Consider the following 21,629-nt stretch of genomic DNA (forward strand, 5'->3'; position numbering starts at 1 on the left):
GCCCAATGCTGCATCAGTACCGCACCCAGTCAAACAAAACAAAACAACAACATTGCAAAGGGAAACGTGTAAAAGCCAAAAAAAAAAAAGCGGGGAGGGGAGCAGCAAAAATTTGTTTTGCTTGGGGCGGCAAAAAACCTAGAGCCGCCCCTGTTCATGACCAACATCATACATGCAGAATTCATTGCAATATCAGAGCCTTCATGATGAAATCAAACCTCTACTAGGTATGGAACTGCCTAATTGTTGAAAGTAGATTGTCTGTCTTCCTAGATTCCTGGAAAACCCTGCCATTTACTGTATTATTTTTACATAGCCCTCCTAGGAGAAGCATGCTTCCTTATAGTCAGTGTTGTTAATGTTTTTTAATTTATGACAAAAGTTCCTATAAAAGAGGATAGGTAGCTTCTATAGTATTATAAATTTAACTTTTGTCTTTCTCTTTTTATAATGAGAACTTGAATTTCAATTGTGCATTTCATCTACATTGGCTTTGCTTTTGCTTCTGACTGAGGGTGCCATGTGAAGGCAGTGAACTTGTTCTTATAGAGGGGAAGCATCGGTGGGAAAGAGAATCTAACAGAATAAGTCAATTCAGGAGTGCACCACTGCACCTACCTCCTGGTTGTCAATCCTGGATCAGGATCAAGGTGCTATTCTCTGGCTCATCCAGAATTGCTACAACTATGCACTGATTAGCCTCTCCATGCTGTGACTGTGGGGCAGCATTGCAGATAATAACTCTTGTGGTGGAAGAGTGCCCAACTCAACATATGAAGGGTGGTATACAGTACCTACCCTCTCTTGATACTGGGGCTATTATCTGGTTACTGAACCTGAACATTGAGCTCTGATGTCTGCATACAAGAAGAAGAATAAATTTAGAAAAATGAATAGTAAATGTCAGATCTTCTTTCCAACATGTATCTCTGTCCAGCCTGAAAATCCCAGGCAAACATATATAATCAACATTTGCTTTAGCAGGTAAATTCTTCCTTGTGCTGCACAAACACCAGATTTCCATATTTGCCTCCTTCCTGAATCTTTGGCAACCCTTTCAATTATCCTGGTAGGAACAATGACTACAGCAGAGATGAGTCCGTGGAAGATGACTGAATCTTAAGCAATTCAGTCTGATCATCTTCATTGAAGACCAGTCCCTATTTGCTGAAGTCAAGCTTCATAAACTTGGTGACAGCTTCCAATATGTCAGTTCTAGCACTAATGGCAGGAGTGGATTCTATAGCATTCCTTCTACCACTCTGAAACCCATCACTTTCTTTGCTTACCCAAAATTGATACTATGTGGGTTACCATGTGACCCATTTTTGGTCCTGCATCCAGTAAATTGTGGCACGAACACAGATGTGTTCCAAGTCTGTCCCCATACTTGCTTCTGGATGTCCAGAAAATACAAAGGTGATCAGTTCCATGGTTTTGAAACTCCTACTGCTTGCTTGAGCTGCCAGGATCATGTGCACTATATGCATATCTGCCAGGTTCCCTGATACCAACACTATCTGCCTGTGAGACTTCCCCACACCATCCCACTTCAACAGTGAAAGCAGCTGCTGCAGATTCCTCTCACCATCTCCTGGGCAGGCCTGACAATGATGTCTCCCCTCCTGTCTCCTGCTTATGGTGGTAGGGCAGGGAAAATTGCACAGGCTCCAGCCCCTGCTGTTCTCTTCACTGGGCCGCCTTTAACCCAAGTGCTGATCCACTCTCTGGTCCCTGCTTAGAGTCATTTGCCTGGGGTACAGCCTGCTTCCCTTCAGCTATTAGGTGATGGTTCATTACAACTCCTATTAAACACTTTTAAATTGTATCAGTAGCTTGTACACAATTGCCTGCCAGAAGATCCCAAAGATCGGTGCTTGCTGGTGTGCTTGATCTTGAAGAGATGCCTCTCTCTTGTCTTTATTCAAATATTCCCCCTCATAACAATCTCTGCCTGGGGACAGGGTACCTCCCAGAAGACAGGCTCTTGGAAAGATTATATTTAAAACTGCGAAGTAACTCCCTTCTCTCCATGTGTCAGTATATAATGCCTGCATCTGTAACTTTCACTTTATGCATCTGAAGAAGTGATTTACCCACGAAAGCTTATGCCCAAATAAATCTGTTAGTCTTTAAGGTGTCACCAGACTCCTTGTTGTTTTTGTAGATACAGACTAACATGGCTACCCCCTGATATTTTAAAACTGGATATTTACCAGCCATACTGAAGTGGAATATCCAGATGAGTTGTCTAATTTGAAAAGCAAGTTCAGCTATGGAAAACATTGAATTTCCTTTGGGAAATACATGAGAATATTTTAAAATCATCCCCTCTGATGTTTTGCACATACTCATGCCGGCTAGGAGCTCTGTAAAAGCAAAGGCTTTAAAACTGAACTCAGTATTCCATAGTATGGAATGCTTAGATCCTTACCCCAACATTCATGTGTTCCATCTTCATGTGTGAGCTGTGACTCTGGGAGGTTTCAAACCACAATATGACTGTTCTCAGCTTTAATTTAAGAGAACAAAAATAGACGAGGAAAACAGACACAAGCTCTTTCCATTTAGAAAGAAATCTTTCTGCAGACACTCTTGTCTAGTTAACAGTGAAAACAGTTAAATTCAAATTCTGAGCCTATTTAAAGCAATCACTGGAACCCTGTTGTGAGGGCATTAGGGCTTGGTTAAGAGATGTCCCCTAATTTAGTATTTCCTATTTTAAGAGGATACACTGGCTGGATGTGACACTTGAGTAACCTTAACTACTTTGAAATAAAATCTAAAATGTACAAGAAAGTGTTTTGCCTGCACACACACTAAATTACACAAGTTCAGTTAACCATTTTGGACCTGATTCTTCTTTCATTTACACAAATGTCACATTGTTGGCATCATTGGAGTTACTCCTGATTTACCTCCCCGTTGAAAGAAAATCAAACCCTTTAATTACTGATACTCTTTGAAAAATAACTTTCATAATGATTGTCTCATACCTTGCCTTATTTTTTTTTAAACAGCAAAATTGTTTATACAGAAATATTCTGCAGAGCAGAGGGAGAGAGATTTGTTTTTGTGAGATTTGTTTTGTTAACGTAATATGATAGTGGTGGTGCTTTCCTTTTCATTTTTCATCTATGAAAGTTTTTTTGCCCTTTTACCCTATATATTAAATCTTTCTTATCCTAATTATTGCTCGTGCCAAACTTTAAGCACAGGTACCTTGCTGAATGGAGGCCCAAGTAACCGCAGATTTATAAATCAACCATTTTTGAGTTTAGATATACACCATAATGTCTTTATGTTCAATGTCTGGATATGCCCAGTGCATAAGCAAAATTAGAGACCGAAAAAAATCATGAGGTCATCTAGGTCTGTCTTTGTGATAGCAGGTTTGTTTCTTATAGTAGATTAAGGACTTTATAGATAGATTCCCAAGATTGTAGTGCAGGATGGGAATGCAGAATAACTGTAAAATGGCTATGTCTATACTGAAGTGTATAACTCATTTAATGAATAATTTAAAAAGCAGATCTGTGAAACTAATTAATGGAATGTCACATTCTAAATTTCTAATACTGATTTATATAAAAGGGATCATCATGCTTTGGAGGTGATGGGAGGCAGTAGGCAGTTAAACTATATTTTGTTGGACTCCTCAGATTAGGAAAAAATACATCACAGTCATAGCTGTGCACTTGATTGTGTTTCACAGTCCTGTAGTAATACAGCTGTGAGTGCAGAGCTGCCAACCTCACTTCCTATAGAAAGCAGGATTGTCTACACCTTGTGCATGTAGCCCTCAGTGTCAATCAAAAATAAAATGCCATGAAATATAGAACTCACAGCAGTAAATTAGCATTTCAGAAATTAAGCCAGCTGTTTGAACTCAATTTAAAAAAATCCATCAAGGTTTTCTCATAATAGAGTATTCCAGTGCTGATTCTGGAAACAATGCAATGAATTTATCATCCAATTAGAGCTGAAAAGGACATGGATTTTAATGCTCATTAACTAAACTTAGCAACTCTACATACCCTATAGGGTATTTTGCAATAAATAACTTCCTAATTTTCTGTCTAGCCTAGAATGCTGATGTATTTTCCACTCTAGGAATGATTTCTAGAGGCAGGTTGCTATATCTATTTGGATATTTCTCCTTGAGCTCTATATCTTTATTGCCATAGTGCTAAGGGGCTAGATTGAGTTTGTTCAGAGCAATAAAGATCTCCTACTATGAGCATCTGTGCCACTAATAACATTACTCTGACAACTATCATGTGCTGTATCTGTCCAGTATTTTTGACTTGGCCTTTTTGACACAGCTGTTTCTTATAGAATATCTAAGGGTATGTCTACACTACCGCGGTAGTTCGACGGCTGGCAATCGAACTTCCGGGTTCGATTTATCGTGTCTGGTCTGGACGCGATAATTCGAACCAGGAAGTGCTCGCCGTCGACTGCGGTACTCCACCTCAGCGAGAGGAGTACCACGGAGTCGACGGGGGAGCCTGCCTGCCGCGTGTGGACCGCGGTAAATTCGAACTAAGGTATGTCGACTTCAGCTACGTTATTCACGTAGCTGAAGTTGCGTACCTTAGATCGAATTGGTGTGTTAGTGTAGACCAGGCCTAAGTGGCTGCATTCAGAAAAACACCTTAACACTGGGCTGCATTGTGCCTGCTGAGATTTGCATATGGAGGGGCTCTCTGCATATATCAAGATCCACACAGGGGAAGTGGATAGGTTGGAGCTAGATAGGTGTGTGGAAGGGGACACACATCATCCCATGGAACTTGTTAAAAGTTGCTGTAGTCCTAGGCTGTATTAACTTCTTTTTGAGGGGTGCTGACGCCAGATGTGGCACATCTCCTGGTGATGTGATAAGGAGGGACGAACTCTCATTTCCCTATTAGAAAATCCCCTTCCATGGGACAATCTGGACCACTGTCTATGAGAAGTTGAAACACATGATGCCACTGTCAGCCACAAAGCATACGTTTAAATGGATATTCCTGCTATTTTTGTAACATATCCTCAAAATGGAGAGCAAGCAGCTATAATTACTAAGATGAGACAGTTCCGCTAATTCTTAGGTACATCAGTATATAATTGTCTTCAGTTCTGGAACTGTAAGTAACTGTATTTAACCTGACGTATTGGCTTGCAACAGAGCCCTTGCTGCAGTAGCTCACTGCCTTACACTAATTTAAAACAATCCCAATATTAAAGAAAAGATCCTTTCAGATAAAAACAAAAAATGTCCCACCCCATAATAAAAATTTGAAGTGAGTTCACATACAGGAACATTGAGTGCCTCTCAGACATTTTATCTGACTTATTGTAATTTCTGGGGTGATATGGGTTACCAGAGCAGCAGTTGAACTCTTCTCCACCTCTGTGTATTGTAACTTCATATATTTTAGACCCATAAATATATTTAAACGTTTCTGTTGAGATTTTTGAAAGGTCAGTAGCTCTTTTGTCCTTTGGTTCTGTTTGGAAATCTTGGTTTTGGCAGGTGTATTTTTGATGGTTCACAGATTTGGCACTGTACTTTTACCCTTAATAGAGGAAGAAAACACTTTGTGCACATAGAATATGAAATTTTGCTTTTTTGGGAATAAACATGGGCTCCAAGGAGAGGCATTGCTGGGAATTAATTTCCACATGACCTGGTGGTGGGAGGGGAAGCTCAGGTTCTACGATGGCAGAGTGCATATTGTAGTGTCACGGCAAAACCACTATGGTTAAGTTTGCTTCACAAATTTTGTTTAAAGGTTGACCTTTCTAAGTCCTCTAAAATCAACATGCATAGTTGGATTCTGTTGAAATTTGCTGTGCCTCAGGAGGATGCAGGGTAGGGTTGTTATCCACATTTGGGGTCCTTTGAGCTAGGGGTTGTAGAGATATAAGTGCTGAAAAAAATAGCCATTTCCAAAAACTTTGTAGGTTTTTTTTGTTTTATTTTTTGCACAGAGCCAGAGATGGAACTGTCACTGTGATGCAGGACACGGTGGTCTCTGGTGGTATTGAATCTATATCTCTTGATTCCCAGTCTAGTGCCTTCAGCAGGTCAACTTTCCTCTTGCATTTTTTAAAAAGAGCAAATTTTAGAAAGAAAACATTGGTCATAGGATGACAGCACTCTGTAATCATATTAGCTTTAGATAGTGTGATATGAAGGCTCTGCAAAGCTAATATTCATTAGCTAGTATTTAGTGATAAGTAACAATTAGGAACAAACTTTCAAAGTAGTGTATGTGGCTCTAATATTCTACACAATACTTTAAAATGTACCCCTTATGGTTATTAATATTTATTACTTACATAGTACTACAAATGTATACGACACCGTATAACAGATCAATTGTGTCAAATAAGACAGCACTGGAGGGGCAAGTCATAACTTTTTAAAGGTGTGTGGCAAGTGGCTAGCGCCTTGTGGGCTGACCCCCATTTGTCCAGGGAACACAGTTTGGGAACTGGTGCCTTAATAAATCTTCAAACACCAAGTATCAAAATAAAATAATCACACTTAACCCCTAAGTCCATAATTTTAACTTGCAGTGTTGATTTATTTGCTGAATACTACACTGAAAACACCTGCAGGTTACACACTGCCAAGTGAGACATTAATTCATATGTATTACATGGAAAACTGTATTTCACAGAATTCCTAAGAGGACTACCAGTGTGCCATATTTCTTACTGCCCACTGCTCCACTGCCCCCCATGAGTGAAAATGAGTGCAGAACAGAATTTAGGCAAAACAGTTCAGTCTAGTACAGGGGTCTCAAACTCAAATAACCACGAGGGCCACATGAGGACTAGTACATTGGTCCGAGGGCCGCATTTACTAACACCCTCCCCCCGCTGCCCTCGGCCCCGCCCCCCACTTTACCCCTTCCATGAGGCCCCGCCCCTGCCCCGCCTCTTCCCACCCCTTCCCTGCCCCCATTCCAACCCCTTCCCTGAAATTCCCACCCCAACTCTGCCCCCTCCCTGCCCCCAGGGGTGTGGTGGGGGCTCAGGGCAGGGCGTTGGGGTGCAGGAGGGGTGCGGGGTGCAGCAGGGGGTTGGGGTGCAGGAGGGGTGCGGCAGGGGGCTCAGGGCAGTGGGTTGGGGTGCAGGAGGGGTATGGGGTGCGGCAGGGGGTCGGGGTGCAGGAGGGGTGCGGCAGGGGGCTCAGGGCAGGGGATTCAGCTGCAGGAGGGGTTCGGGGGGTGGGCTCTGGCCCGATGCGCACCGGGGGCAGGGCAGGCTGCCTGCCTGTCTGCCTGCCCTGCCCTGCCCCCGCGCCGCTCCGGGAAGCCGACGGAACCTGGGGAAGGAGGGGCGCAGGGGTGTGTGTGGCTGTTGCTTCAGGCACCGCCCCCAGCAGCTCCCATTGGCTGCGAATGGGGAACCGCGGACAATGGGAGCTGCTGGGGGCGGTGCCTGAAGCAACAGCCACACACACCCCTGCGCCCCTCCTTCCCCAGGTTCCGTCAGCTTCCTGGAGCGGCGCGGGGGCAGGGCAGGCAGGCAGGGAGCCTGCCCTGCCCCCAGTGCACGTCAGGCCGGAGCCGCTCTAAGTAAACGCTGGGGGAGAGCGGGGGGGGCCGCAAGGAGCTCGCGGGCCGCAGAAAATAGCCCTGCGGGCCGTATGCAGCCCCTGGGCCGCGTGTTTGAGACCCGTGGTCTAGTAGTACAGATGAAAGGAACTGGATGATCTTGAGAGGGGGCAAAGCAAAGAGAGGGAAAGAAAAACAAAACGCGTCTAGAATTACAGTTTGCAGATCATAAGAAAACAAATATTTATGCCCTAGGTTCCTCTTGACAACTTCACTAGTGTCTCTCTGTTGGCAAAAAATATTCTTTGCACTGTAGGTCATCTTAAAGGTATATTTATTTATTAACAAGATTGTGGAGGGTTTTTTAATTTAGCTTTGCCTTAGCATTGCCTTGGCAACTCTATGCTGCACAATTTACAGCAAATTAAAGTTATTTTTTTCTAGCGTTTTGGAGCTGTGTTTAGATATTATTGATCAACATCTAAAGTACTGAAATAATTTTATCTTCACTTGATAAACTGTACATTTATTTTCCTTCCAGCACAACTGTAGAAGCGTGAATTGTTGGAATTGCTTCGTAGTGTTGCCAATAGAGAGCTAGTTCAAAAGTAAACTGTAAATAGGAAGCTCAAAATTTAGCCTAAAAATTCCTCCTGTAATTAATAAATCTCATTCGTGGCCAGCTTGTTTTTTTTCCCAGTTTTGCTTAGATTCTTATACCAGACCCATTACCCTAGTGCTTGTGACTGTGTTTTAACCAATGATTGTGTCATGTTCCCTATGTTATTACGCATCCCTATAAAATTAATCCAATATGTTGTGAGATTCTGACTGCTTGTTATCAGAGTTCAAAGCAACTATATTCCCCCCACCAAAAGCATGACAAACCAATCAAAATAATATAAAAGTAGCTCATCACCAAAACCTCTAGTGTCTAAATATTGGAAATCTCATGAGGTCAAGCTTTCTGATAGAACTTCTTCAGATTTTCTGGACCAAAAGTACATGAACACCTTTTTCCCAGGGAAATTCAGTAGTTTGTTGTGATTCCACCCAAAATTATCAAATGGTGAGACTGGTCTGTATCTGCTTATGCATACACATCACTGCATGAACCTATTGAGTGGTCTATACATAGATCAGAGTACTGTCTCCACTTCCCCCTTCTCCAGGAGTATGTAAAATTGAAGCTTTTTCCTCTCTTCTCTCCTGCATTTTAATAAAATGCTCTGGCGTCAGGGTGGGGAGGATTGGTCGCTCCTTTTATCATTATTGTTGCTATGGGAAAGCTGCAGCAAAGATAATGGGACTCTAACTTTGTTTTAAAGATGCTAAGGTTTATGGGCAGCCTCTTTTGTTTTTGAATGAGTGGGGAGTTCCTCAGCTGGGGGCCTACTGATGAGAAAACAGTGTCTCCTGCTTCTGCTGGCCTCACCCCAATCATTGAGAGTTCCATTGCCGATGAGGGTTTCAGCAGCCTTGGGAAGCCTTGGTACTGCAGTGGGAGTCAGTCTTTAAATAGCTCATTCTTAGTCCACTGACATCCGTGAAGGTCACAACTGTTTGTCAGGCAGGGACACTGCACTACTATGAGGCTTTTTTCCCCTTCAATGTCTGTGTGAAAATTGGGGGTGAGAAATGTAAACAAAACAAGATTGGTGTCTGTATGTTAATGAGAAGAGGAATCATACACAATTTCAATTTGATGAAATTTCTCTGCAAACATATTTAATTTAGTATTGTATTGAGTCAAAGTAAAAGGCCAATGTTGGTTTTATCCAAATAGGTTTCCTCAGCGCTAACGATAGGTATTCCCTTTCAACAACTACTGTTTCTTGTTACTGTTTACCACACAGGGCCGGCTCCAGCATTTCTGCCGCCCCATGCAAAAAAAAAAAAGCCGCGATCGCAATTGCGATCGGCGGCGGCAATTGGAAAAGAAAAAAAAAAAACCCCCGCAATCGGCGGCGGCAGTTCAGCGGCAGGTCCTTCGCTCCTAGAGGGAGTGAGGGACCTGCCGCCCCCGAATTGCAGCAGGTGCCGCCCCTCTCCCTTGGCCGCCCCAAGCACCTGCTTGTTAAGCTGGTGCCTGGAGCCGGCCCTGTTACCACAAGGTATTTAATCTTTTTACAACCGTAGAAAAAGGGGTGATTTCATACTGGTCAGATTTCATCATTTTATGAATCTTGATCAAGTGACTGCTAGAGATCCAAATATGCAAAAATTAGAATTTCAAAGCTACCTTTCACTCTTCAACATAACTCATTTCCAATGAATCAGGCACATCTTTTCACTGGGGGAGGGAGGACTTAAAAAGGATGATTTTCCCCCCCTGCAGAATGGACCCATTTGCAGATTCACAATGAAAAATATAAAAAATTCAAGTAGTTTATTTCAATCCTGCTTTTGACTGTTTTACAGACCTCTACTGCCTTTACATGCTGACATAGGATATGGTAGCGTAATAGACGCAAAGAGGTCTATCGCCTGTGTACATGAATCTGTTCCTTCAAGAACAATATTCACTTCCCTCTGCTTACTGTTATTCCTCTCTCCTTATGATCTGTTGTCATTATTTGTGGCTTTATCTGCCTTATTTAGATTGCAAGGATCAGTAACTTGTCTTGGGTCTCTCAGTGACACAGTATAAGCAATCCTTTGTGGTTTTAGAGAAATTGTACTAGATTGTAAAAACTGCAATTTTTTTTAAGTTTATGGGACTTACAGTCATATATTAAGAGTGAACCTAAATGCATAACTATCAATTATCACTAAATTAGTGTTTTTAGAGACCAGCCAGTTTTGATTGCATTCATATGCATACCCATTCTGTTCAGCCTTACACATATGTTCTGTCAGACTAAGCAGACCACGTCATATCTCCTTAACACACCTCACATTTCTGATAAATTAAGTATGTTCTTGTTGTTTTCCCCCAGAGAATAACAGTAAACTGTTTTTCTTCTTCCCAATAAAAAGTGGAAAAGCTCATTCCCATGTTGAGAAATACAGTGTTGATGTGGAGCAAGTGCACATTTAGTCCATGTTCTTAATGAGACAGAATATTGGTTCTGAAAGATCCTGAACAATTACAGTTTGTCACTACAGACAACACTTCCAGTTAGCAAACCTCTCATTTGCTTGAAATGTAGGCTTTCTAATTAATACACGGACTACTCTTGTTAGATAAGCTTAATAAGTTGTACTTCTTAAACTGCAATCTTTGTTAGGTATTAAAACGATCATATTGCAGACATTAGAATGCAGCTTGATTTCTATAAACAAAAATCAAGTCATTTGAAGATATTTGTATGAAATTCTAAAGTGCTAAGAAAATGAGATATGATTATTGCATGCTGTACAGTACTGAAAATATTTGGGGTGGAAATCAAGAGGAGTTTCTAATTAAACACTTTATGAGATCTGGAAAACTCATTTCGTGATTTTTTTAAAAAATATAACCATAATATTAAATACTATTTAGCATCATTTCATTACTACTAATAAAAGCTATCTAAAAATGTTCATCGTGATTTCCATATGGATTGAAAGAATGTTTATTGGGAGGTTATTTTAACTTTGTTGTACCAAAGCAATTCATCCATAGCTATTAGGGGAAAATATCTAGACCTACCCAAATTACAAATGTCCTTTTGGGATTCTCAAGCTGTCAATATGATCTACAGCACTTCATAGTTGTAACTTGTTCATTCATAACTTGCCAGTATGTAATACAATATGCTATGACTTTATATAAATGTCTGTGGCAGATATCTTTCACCAACTAAATATAATATATATGTTCAGTTTTGAATGATTTTCTGTTCTTTTCCAAATTGGATATTTTTCTGAAGGTTGACATGGAAAACAGATTGACTGAGAGCTCACACAGGCTGGAGAGCCATTGTATTATGCTAAGAAGTTGTCCCTTGTGGAAGTGGTAATTGAGACACAAAGTAGGCTACTTGGTGTTCCCATTTTCATGCCAAATTCCAGAACTCTTCTCCAGGTCACAGCTACAGTTTCCTTAATGAAGCCGGTGTCCAAAAAGTTTGGAGTGTGCTTGCAAGTTCCCCTCCCCCCCTGGAAATGGAAGGCCGTCCTTATTTTTATTTAAAATGCTGTAGTGTGTAGATTTAGAAGTACACAGCTAAGGACTTTCAAAAGCACTTTAGGGTCAGACACATATAAACAAAAATGTCATACTGTACATATTCTGAGACTAGACATTAAGGAGCAGGTCCTCTGACGTCAGTGAAGTAAATGGAGTTATGACCGTTTACACCAGCTGAAGATGTGCCCCAGTATGTGCATTTTATTTTCAGCTGTTAGCGTGACCCAGTTGTTTGCTTATGCTGCTCTTTGCTCCTGTCATTTACAACTTGGTGTGTCATCCTAATTTATGAGACTAAAGGATAGATTAAACTGCACAAATGATGCGTTTTGCCTGTGTTCTTGGGGGGTGGAGGGAAGCGTGTTTTTATTTTGTAAAAAAAAACCTGTTTATTTTGTTTGTATTTATTTGCTACCTCCAGAAGTTATTAATTTGTGACATTGTGAAAAAAATATGACAAGTATGTTATGCTATGAGAGGCTCTTCATCCATTAATGAAAGATTGCAGAATGCAGGCTAAAGTCTTCCTGAATATCACACTTACTTTAATATTATAGCTGAGCCTGAGTAATGGAGATTGGATCCAAATCTGCATTTCCACAGAGTTCAGGCTTGTTACAGTATTTGGATTTGGCCAGCTGTATATATTGGCCAGAGTCATGACATTTGGGTTTGGAGCCAGGCTTCCCCAAAGTTTAAGCTGTTTGAGCCCATTTCTATTTAATGCAGTCTAGGAAGTTTTGCTAATTAGAACACATTTGGTCAAATTAGAACTGCAGGAACTTCCCCCCCCCATCCACTACATCCTCACTTACATTATCTAACCCCTTACTTTTAGTCACTCCCTTTCTCATTCCACCTCTCCATCCCATCCTCTTCTTTCACCTCACTTCTCTAACTCTCCTTCTCCTGCACCTCTCTTTCTATAGATCATCCATTGTATGTAGCTCTGATACCATCACAGACTACTCATGTTTGTGATTAGTGTTCTGGCTGATGAATATAATTCAGGCACAGCTTGGAGTGGAATACTGGTTAGAGGCACTGCAAGAGTCAGGAATAGATCAGGGGTTTATGAACTGAATATGCAGCGCTCCTATATAGGAAGGCAGATGGGAAGTGGGAGTTTATATTTGAGAGTGAGACTGTCACTTGCATATTGGGACATCTGGCAACTCTAGGATTCCATCCTGTAAATAAACCCACATGCCTGCACCTTTCCTTCTGTGTGGATTCCTCTTGACTTAAGTGAGACTCCATTTAGGAAGAAGGATCAGTTTGCAGAATCCAGCCCCACATTAAAGTAGCATCATTGAAACATGAGGGCAACTTCTAGATCACAGTCTAACTTTAGAAGTAACATTTTGGAGTCTGTCAAAAATAAATGCCACATTTGAAATGATTCAGTTGTGCACAGTAATCTTTAGCAATAATAATAAAAACAGAGCTGTTGACATTTTGATTGCCTTAAAAATAGCACACTGCACTATGGCAATGACACCAGTAATAGAAGTTCAAATGAAAATCCTTGCCATCGTTGTAGGAGGATAAAAATTCATGACAGCACATTATAACATGGTCTTTGACATGATGAAACAGCTCAACATGCTTAGTTTTCATACTTAGTGATCACTTCTACAACTAAATCTGTTTATTTTCTGTTTTATCACCCGGACTTTATCAAGCTACTCTGTGTTTTTAATTATGAAGCTGAAATATCTGAATACTTCAGCAACATCTAACCAAGAAGGCTTAAGATAAAATATTTGCATGCAGCATCTCTGCATCTTTTCAAAGGATGAAATTCTATTTGACAGGAAGGCTTAAAAGAACAACTTAAGATGCCTTAAATGCACTTTAAAAATAAAACACCTCGCTGTGCACCCCTGAAGCTAAAGAACCATTCTCCAATCAGCCCTGGAAGGCCAATGGATTTGATTGCTCTATAAAAGCAGTGATGTCATCAGCTTTGGCTTGGCCATGCTGATTGCAAGATTTGGTAAACAATTCTGATGTCATTTTTAAATATAAAGAACATAATTATACTGCCAAAATTCATTAAAGGCAGGAGCAATAGGGTAGAAACAAGGGAAGGAAAGCAGGAGGAATACTCAGTGAATTTTTTTTAATGGAGGAGGATAAAAATCAGTGCAGTTCAATCAGTGCAGAGGTGAACCAGATCATGAATTTACTGAAGTGCGCATTAGGATATTTTTTTAAACAAGGCATTTAATTTGAAACTCAGAAGCTATACCATCTCTGGCTGTGGGGTCATTAGCTAAAGAGTGGAAGCTGGACAGAGTTTCCATTGAAGAAACAAAACAAGGGCTCTAGTTTTCACTACCTGTCTCCAAACTGTTGATTCGTGCTGTTGTCTGCTTCACCCAGAAGTGGCCGTGTTTTAGTGGTAGATGAAGTAATTATAAATGGGGGGGACGGGACTCCCTTTTATGGACCCAGTCAGCCAGTTAGCTATAAAATCCCTCTTATTAGCTGTTCTCTACTTGCTTTACCTGTAAAGGGTTAAAAGTCACTCTGATGCATAGGTAAAAGGAAGTGAGTGGGCACTTGGCCAAAAGAGCCAATGGGAAGGCTAGAACTTTTTAAAATTGAAACAAAACTCCCCTTTTGTCTGTCTGTCTGGTTGTTCTCCCGGGGAGAGGGGACAGAACAGCGATGCTGTAAGAAGCTTTGGGCCAGGTATGAAAAATCATCTATATCATACCTAGAAACTACTCATTTAAAACCCCAGACATGTAAGTAGATGAAGAAATGTCTAGGAAGATGTGATTAGGTTTATCTCTTTTATTTCTTTATGGCTTGTGGAGTCCTCTGTGCTAACCCCAGGTGCTTTTGTTTTGTTTGCAACCTTTAAGCTTGACCTCAAGAAACTATTCTTGATGCTTAATCCTTGTATTTGCTCTTTTTAAATCTAGCAATAGCCTGAGTTTCCAGATGTATTTTCTTTCTTTTTGTTTTAATAAAATGTACCTTTTTTAAGAACAGGATTGGATTTTTGTCTTCTAAAAGGTATATGCACGTGTTGTTTAATTAGCTGGTGGCAACAGCTGATTTCCTTTGTTTTTCTTTCTCAGCTCTTCCCCGGAGGGGGGGGGGTGAAAGGGCTTGAGGGTACCCCACAGGAAGGAATTCCCAAGTGCGCCTTCCTGGGTCCTTAAAGGGGTTTTGCACTTGGGTAGTGGCAGCATCTCCCCATCCAGGGTCAGAGAAAAGCTGTAACCTTGGGAATTTAATACAAGCCTGGAGTAGCCAGTATTAATTTTTAGAATCCTTGAGGGCCCCCACCTTCTGCCAGAGTGGGGAATCAGCCTTGAGATATATATATTTGTAAAGGGTTTTAACTTATATCTGCACAAGCTAACTAATTCTATTTGGAGCTAGAGATTTGTGTATGGAGTGAACATGAGTTAACAAACAAAAAATCTGGGGCATCTGTCATATAATGGTTAATGTTATATATATATACGGGGCCAAAATCTACTCTTGGTTACATCAGTGTAAATATGAAGCAAGTCCATGGAATTTACTGGAAACATTTTGGATTTCCATACTGTCTTTCAGAGAAGAGTTTAGTTCATGGTGCTGTTTTTGTATGCCACAGAACATTATCCTCCAATTATGGTAGTGTGGAGGAGGCTTGGAAGAATTGTCACCAACATAAACAATACCCAATGCTTTGGGCAGCAAAACACATGATTTTTATTTTGTTATTCATTAGTTACTTTGTTAGTCTCCAAAGAGCTAAGAAAAAAAAATACACCGCAAGAAAAAACACTAGTAAGGGGGATCATTCCCAACAGACCAAAAAGACACCATTAATAACTCTGATAGAACTGCCAGTCAGCTCTTTTGATATAAAGCATCTGTCTCATAAAGGAAATGAAGGAAGGCTTGTTTCTCCTTTCAAGTCTCTGAATTAGTAGGTAGTGTCATTTATTATACAGTGCTACAAGTCCTGTATTATTGGAGTGATAGCTGCCAACTGCCTTTGTTAACGTGCTGAAAAGTTTCATCAGCTGTCTTTAATAAAAGACAATCTATCCGAGGAAAAAACGATAGTGATTATTCCTGGTTTTCTGTCCCCAGCCCATCAGTTACAGCTGGCAGATGTGATGACACTGATGTATAATCAATCAATCAGTCAGTCACCTGGAAATTCCTGAGTTTGTTGTAATAAACCACTGATGCTCGATACTGCAGTGATTGGTACTCTATAAATCCAGTAGGTGGGTAGGTAGTCGGCACTTAGTCTCTTTTAAGAAACCTGCAGATTTTCTCATTTATAATATTAGAGGAGTTGGCATGATTTTTCAGCTCCCTTCTGAATTACTTCATACTCATTTTACATTGATAAATATATTTATTTACCCTGCACATTAATAGGCTAAACCTATTTGGTCGATTGCTGGAATTTCAGGGGGAAATTAATTTCAAATTCCATCAGAGAGATCAAACAAAGCAAAATCAGTAATTATACTTTTTTTAGTCTGCTACAGCACAATCAGTTTGCCAAATTAAAAGGAAAGTGGCATAAGAAGGATTTTCACATCTGTGTATGGAAATAAAACTTTTAATCTTAAAGCCCTAGATATCTTGCCACATAAATAAATTGAATTACACATTTGTGGAGAAAAAAGAAAGAGTGGAGAGCAATACTTGAACTTGTACAAGAAAAAAATGTCTACTTCCCAGACACACTGTTGATGGATGCTTTAGAATGTAATACAGTGGGGAGTGTGTTTGGATTGAGAACATAATGTACTCCACAAGAGTTTCTCTGATATCTTTTCTATCAGATGGAGCATGTGGAAATCAAGCAGGTTTCTGGATTGCTGACCCATATCTGTTGACTTTTCTGCCTACTTGCTCTGTCTCTAAGCTCACTTTCTGATGTATCAATTTATAAGACACATATTGCTTTGACACTGAAGCTCAGGTAGCATCTTAAAAACAAAACTTGAGCCATTAAAAAGAGATCATAGGGCCAGATCCTGTAATTAATTGGACCCTTGCAGGCAGACCCTTGCATCTGCACAGAGTCCAGATGAAGGTAATAGACTCCACATAGACACAAGGATTTGCCCACATGCAACAAGTTGCAGTATCAAGGTCCCTTTCACTACCGTACAATTCAATTTTTTTAAAAGAAATGTACAGATAGCTTATGTTTGACAGAATCGTCTATTCACAATGCAGCTGTTCAGCTGTTGTTCTGCTGCATCATTCTTGTCATTATCCAAAATATATTTACTTATAAAGAGTTTATTACAGTTCCATTAATTTCAGTATAATTGATTCTGTAGACTGGTGGAGCATGAGATAGTAATGACGAGGTTGATATATATATTGTACATAAACAAGATTGCTTCAGAAGCTCAAATATCAGTTTCCCTTCTCCAAACTGAGTATGAATGGAGAGGGAAACTATAATAGTTGGAGATGCTTCACAAATAGCAGAATTTCCTGCTATGGTTGGCAAAAATAACTTGTCATGTTTGAGCGAGAAAAACGAAACCCAGAAGTAGTTAGGTTAGCATCATGATGTTTACATTGTTTTGCTTAATTTTGAACACACTGAAACCTAATGGCTCTGAAAGATTGACTCATACTTGAGAATACGTGGGATTGTTTTCTTAACAGATGAGAGTAAGCAGGAAGGAAGAGAAGAGGCAAACATAGAGCATAGTACATACAAATGTAGAATTTGTTTCAGACAGTGGTCTTCTATTTCAGTTTCCTATTGCAAGCGTTGCTTTAGATTGAATTTAAAATACTTTTCCTATCTCCTAGAGGATAGGAGTGGTTTAAATTTCAGGTGGAAAAATTCAAATTACAGGTACTTTGGTGAACCTGAATAGTTGTGTGGGAGGTATGCAAAACCTCCTCAGAATGCCATCCCATTATCACAGCATCTTGGGAAGGCTTGCACTCTGGGAGACCAACACTGGTATGTAGCAAGTAGGGGAGAGACAGCTGTCTCTTCTCTCCGTTAGAGAGACACAGTGCGTGAGGTAATAGCTTTTATTGGACCAACTTCTGTTGGTGAGAGAGACAAGCTTTTGAAGCTCTTCTTTAGCTCTGTGTGGCTCAAAAGCTTGTCTCTCTCACCAGCAGAAATTGGTCCAATAAAAGCTATTACCTCACGCACCTTGTCTCTAATATCCTGAGACCGACACAGCTACAACTACACTCTGACCTCCCTTATTATTTCTGATGTCCATCTTATTAGCAAGCATCTAGTGTGTATAAATACTGTAACTACAAGAGATGGCTGAAACTGAGTTTCCAGTTAACTTTACACATTTTTGAAAGCTGATGGGGGAGTGCTGATGAGTGGTGTCCTGAACCACTTGCTCCTCAGGATATGTCTACACAGCAGCTGGGAGGGTGCTTCCTAGCAGAGTTAGATGGATACACTAGCTCTGCTCAAGCTGGTGCGCTAAAAATAGCAGTGTGGTCCGGTGGCTCAGACTAGCCACCAAAGCACAAATCCTTCTGGGTTACACACTTGGACAGCTTGCCCAAGCCACTGCCTGTGCCACCGTGGCCACACAACTATTTTTAACACACTGGCTCAAGCACAGCTAGTGGATATGTCTACCCATGTGTAGATGTAACCTCAGAGACAAAACTTAGCCATCTTTGCTCCAATCTGCATAATTTGGGAAGCAAGCATTGCTGAGGCTGATCCAAAAAGTGGGTGATCTGGACAACTTGTATCTGTTTTTACTTTAAAATCAAGAGCTATTGTTGTGGTGAATAAAATGACTATGCTTCCACTGAAATGTAATGCTTTACTGGTACTTGCACATTCCCCCAGGTGCCCAGGGATACCTCCAGTGGCCTAGGGGGTGAAGGGGGTAGGGTTCCCTGTGGAGGGAACTGGAGGGAGCTGCTCGCCTGCCTTGGGTGCCTGTCAGGTCCACCTACATGTGGGTGGCTGCTGGTAGTTTTGGGGTGGTTCTCTGTACCTATGGTGGGGAGGATAGGATCCCAGGGCTTGTTAATTTATTGTTTTATGCATTCTTGACGTCTTTGTCATTAGTTTCTGCCAGTGGTAATTTTAAGGTTATCCAACTATTCATAAAGAAAGACTTATCAAAGCCTGGCATAACACTGAGTGCATATGAAGAAGAATCTAAAATGGGTATCCTTGAAATTGGTATGTCTGTCTTTAGAATCTGAAGATAAATTTTTATTAAAAGAAAAAAAGGAGCAGGCGTTCCAATGTGTTAGCTATTCCCACCGATTATAAACTCTTTATTGGCATTGGGTCGAATTAAAATTAAATTCCTCTCTTCAATCCGCTCTTGGACTACTTTAATTTTCTCTTGGAAACTATGGTATACCGACGTTACCACATGTAAAGCTTTTATGGTGTCTGTGTTTTCTCATTAAAGAAAGAAGTCTATGCATGTAGACACCAGAGCCTGTCCTTTTTAAAGCACAAAGTACACAGTTAGCAGCTGTTCAAAAACTTTTTCTTGTTATCTCTATTTGTTTAAATTGCTAAATTGCTTCCATAAAATGCCTGCAAACATAAGGGAATAATTTGTTTAAGTGGATCAAGACTGTCTGAAAAAAACCCCCTGAAAATACACTCAATATTTTTCCTTCCCTTCTCTTGTTCCAGTATCCGGCTGCCCTGATGAATCTTGGAGCCATTCTTCATCTCAATGGTAAACTCAGAGATGCTGAAGCAAACTACCTCCGTGCTCTCCAATTTAAGCCAGACGATGTCATCACACAGTCTAATCTTCGCAAACTGTGGAATATCATGGAAAAACAAGGTTTAAAGACATCTAAAACATGACACAGAAAAAACTTCTTTTTCTTTAAATTGACTCAAATCCAAAACAAAACTTCCAGGAAGTTATCTGATCAAAGCTCTCATTGGACTTGACTGCAAGGGTCAGGGGGTCTTAATTGCTGCTAGGAGAACCTATTCTGGTTTTTGGCATAACTTTTGTTGCCATAAAAATAAAGGGAGATTCTTTGGATGCTTCACAAAGGACTTAAGTATTAACCCGCAAAAAATAAAATAAAAAATAAAACCATAGCACTTAAAGGAGGGTATTTTGGCATACTTGACAAGTTATCACAGTTAAACCCATATTACTCTTTTTCATGTGAGTTCTTGAAAATTATACTGTCCTGAAAACACTAAGGGAGAACTGTATAGCATACACCCAGCCACATGAGAGTAAAAAAGATAATACTAGCTTAAAGTATTTGCTGAGACTGTAACTCATTAAAATGTATACTAAATCCAATGTGTTTGCAGTTTGTCTTAATGCTGCTGTATCTCTCTTTAGGACCACCTGCTTATCAATTTCAGACTGACACAGCCTTTTTTTTTTTTAAATACCTGTCACTTGCGGTTAGATGACAGTATTGACAGTTGTTTACTGACAAGTGCACATATTTTTTCCAACTGTTAAGAGTTTTGATGTAGTTTACTTCAGATACTCAGTTGAGTTGAGTAGACGAAACAAGCAAGGACCAGCTCAATGTGAGACATTGGACCAGTATAAAAGAATCTGGAAGCTATCACTAATGTCATGAATTATCCATATTTACACAGAAAACAGATGTTTGCCCTGATATCAAAAAAGTGCGGTCAGGCTGTAACCTTAAAAAGAAGTTCTTTTTGGCCTTCTAGAACACTGTGTTTTACTCCTTTCACGTTACTGTCAGATAAGTCCAGTTTTGGACTGGACATCTAGAGGCTGTTCAGCTTGCATTATTTTTGCAAGAATTCAACCAGAGTGAGTTTGGGAAGTGTTGATACTTAGAAATGGTACAAATGAAGCTTATCAGAATTTTTTTTGAAAACAGAGCTTTTTGTAATGTGCTACTAGTTAAAGGGACTGACTTTTAGAAGCTAGCAGAGAATCTGCACAACATTGTAGACTAACAGAAGTGTGTAACAATGGTTGCCAATTATTCTGAGTATTTTTGACAATGGTGTTCATTTTTAAAACTATTATCTACTTGGATTCTAACCAAATATTAGGAATCCATTTTGTTTTCGGACATGCACAGTTACAACTAAGTTACATTTCTAGCGTTTTTTATTTTTATTTGGGCTTATTATTGTATTATTCTTCATTAAAAAAATTGTAAAATAAGTTGCAGCCTATTGAAGCTTTAGTCTGTGTTTTCCCAAACCATTTGCTAACTGCGTTCTTTTGTTGGAAAAAGTACTAGAATTTATAAGAAAATTTACTTTTTCATTTAATGACCTGTTGATATCTGCTTCAATGCTCATTTCACGAGTGGTAAATATAACGTTAAGTGATGGAGCACGTTTAAGAGAAGCAAGCTTCTTCAGGCTCTGTTAAAACCTTTTATAATGAAAAATCTTTTTTTTTCTTTTTTAACTATAGAGCACCATTCCATTGCTGTGTACTTCTGGGAGAATAGTTTGCTGTATGGTATTTATTTATTTATTACTCAACTGCAGCAGCGTTTTCTTTCATTAAGCCAGTAGTCTGCAACTGTTGCTATCTTCTTCATTTGGCTTTTGCTGCATTTTTATGTGGGTAGCATGTGTACTTAAAGGGAAATGTGACAATTTATTGTACATTTTCCCCATACACACTACAGGTTTAGATCTGTATTAAAGGATTTTGAGAAGTAACTATTTCAAAGTTGGTATAGTCACAATTTGTTATAGTGTTTTGTCTTTTTCTCTCCAGTTAGCAATGCTATGTTTAATGACAAGGTTCACAATGGGGATACCAAAAGGGATGCATTTTTTTTTTAAGAAAGTGTCAAACCTTTTGTCAAATAACAATATGGCTGTGAAAGCAACATGGAATGCTCAAAAGTTGAATTTCAACTTTTTCATCATTGCCCATTGAAGCCAATGGTAAAAATAAAATGGTGTCTGAAAAATTGCCTTTCACTGCGTTTCTGAAAAATTGTAAAAATAA

At 39.9% G+C, this 21,629-nt stretch overlaps 1 protein-coding gene across 1 annotated transcript in view; it reads left to right on the forward strand.

The window, feature by feature from the left end:
* Positions 1-20,124, forward strand: part of TMTC2 (transmembrane O-mannosyltransferase targeting cadherins 2) — a 371,684-nt gene extending 351,560 nt beyond the window's left edge. The window contains exons 11-12 of the mRNA XM_029910867.1: positions 18,434-18,491; positions 19,325-20,124. Of these exons, the coding sequence (XP_029766727.1) occupies positions 18,434-18,491; positions 19,325-19,504 (238 nt within the window). The 3' untranslated portion in view covers positions 19,505-20,124. The remainder of the gene's footprint in view (positions 1-18,433; positions 18,492-19,324) is intronic.
* Positions 20,125-21,629: the final 1,505 nt, after the last annotated feature.

This window comes from Terrapene carolina, unplaced genomic scaffold (genome assembly GCF_002925995.2).
Source record: "Terrapene carolina triunguis isolate 2854851 unplaced genomic scaffold, T_m_triunguis-2.0 Scaffold68, whole genome shotgun sequence".
In the NCBI taxonomy this organism is placed as follows: Eukaryota; Metazoa; Chordata; order Testudines; family Emydidae; genus Terrapene; species Terrapene triunguis.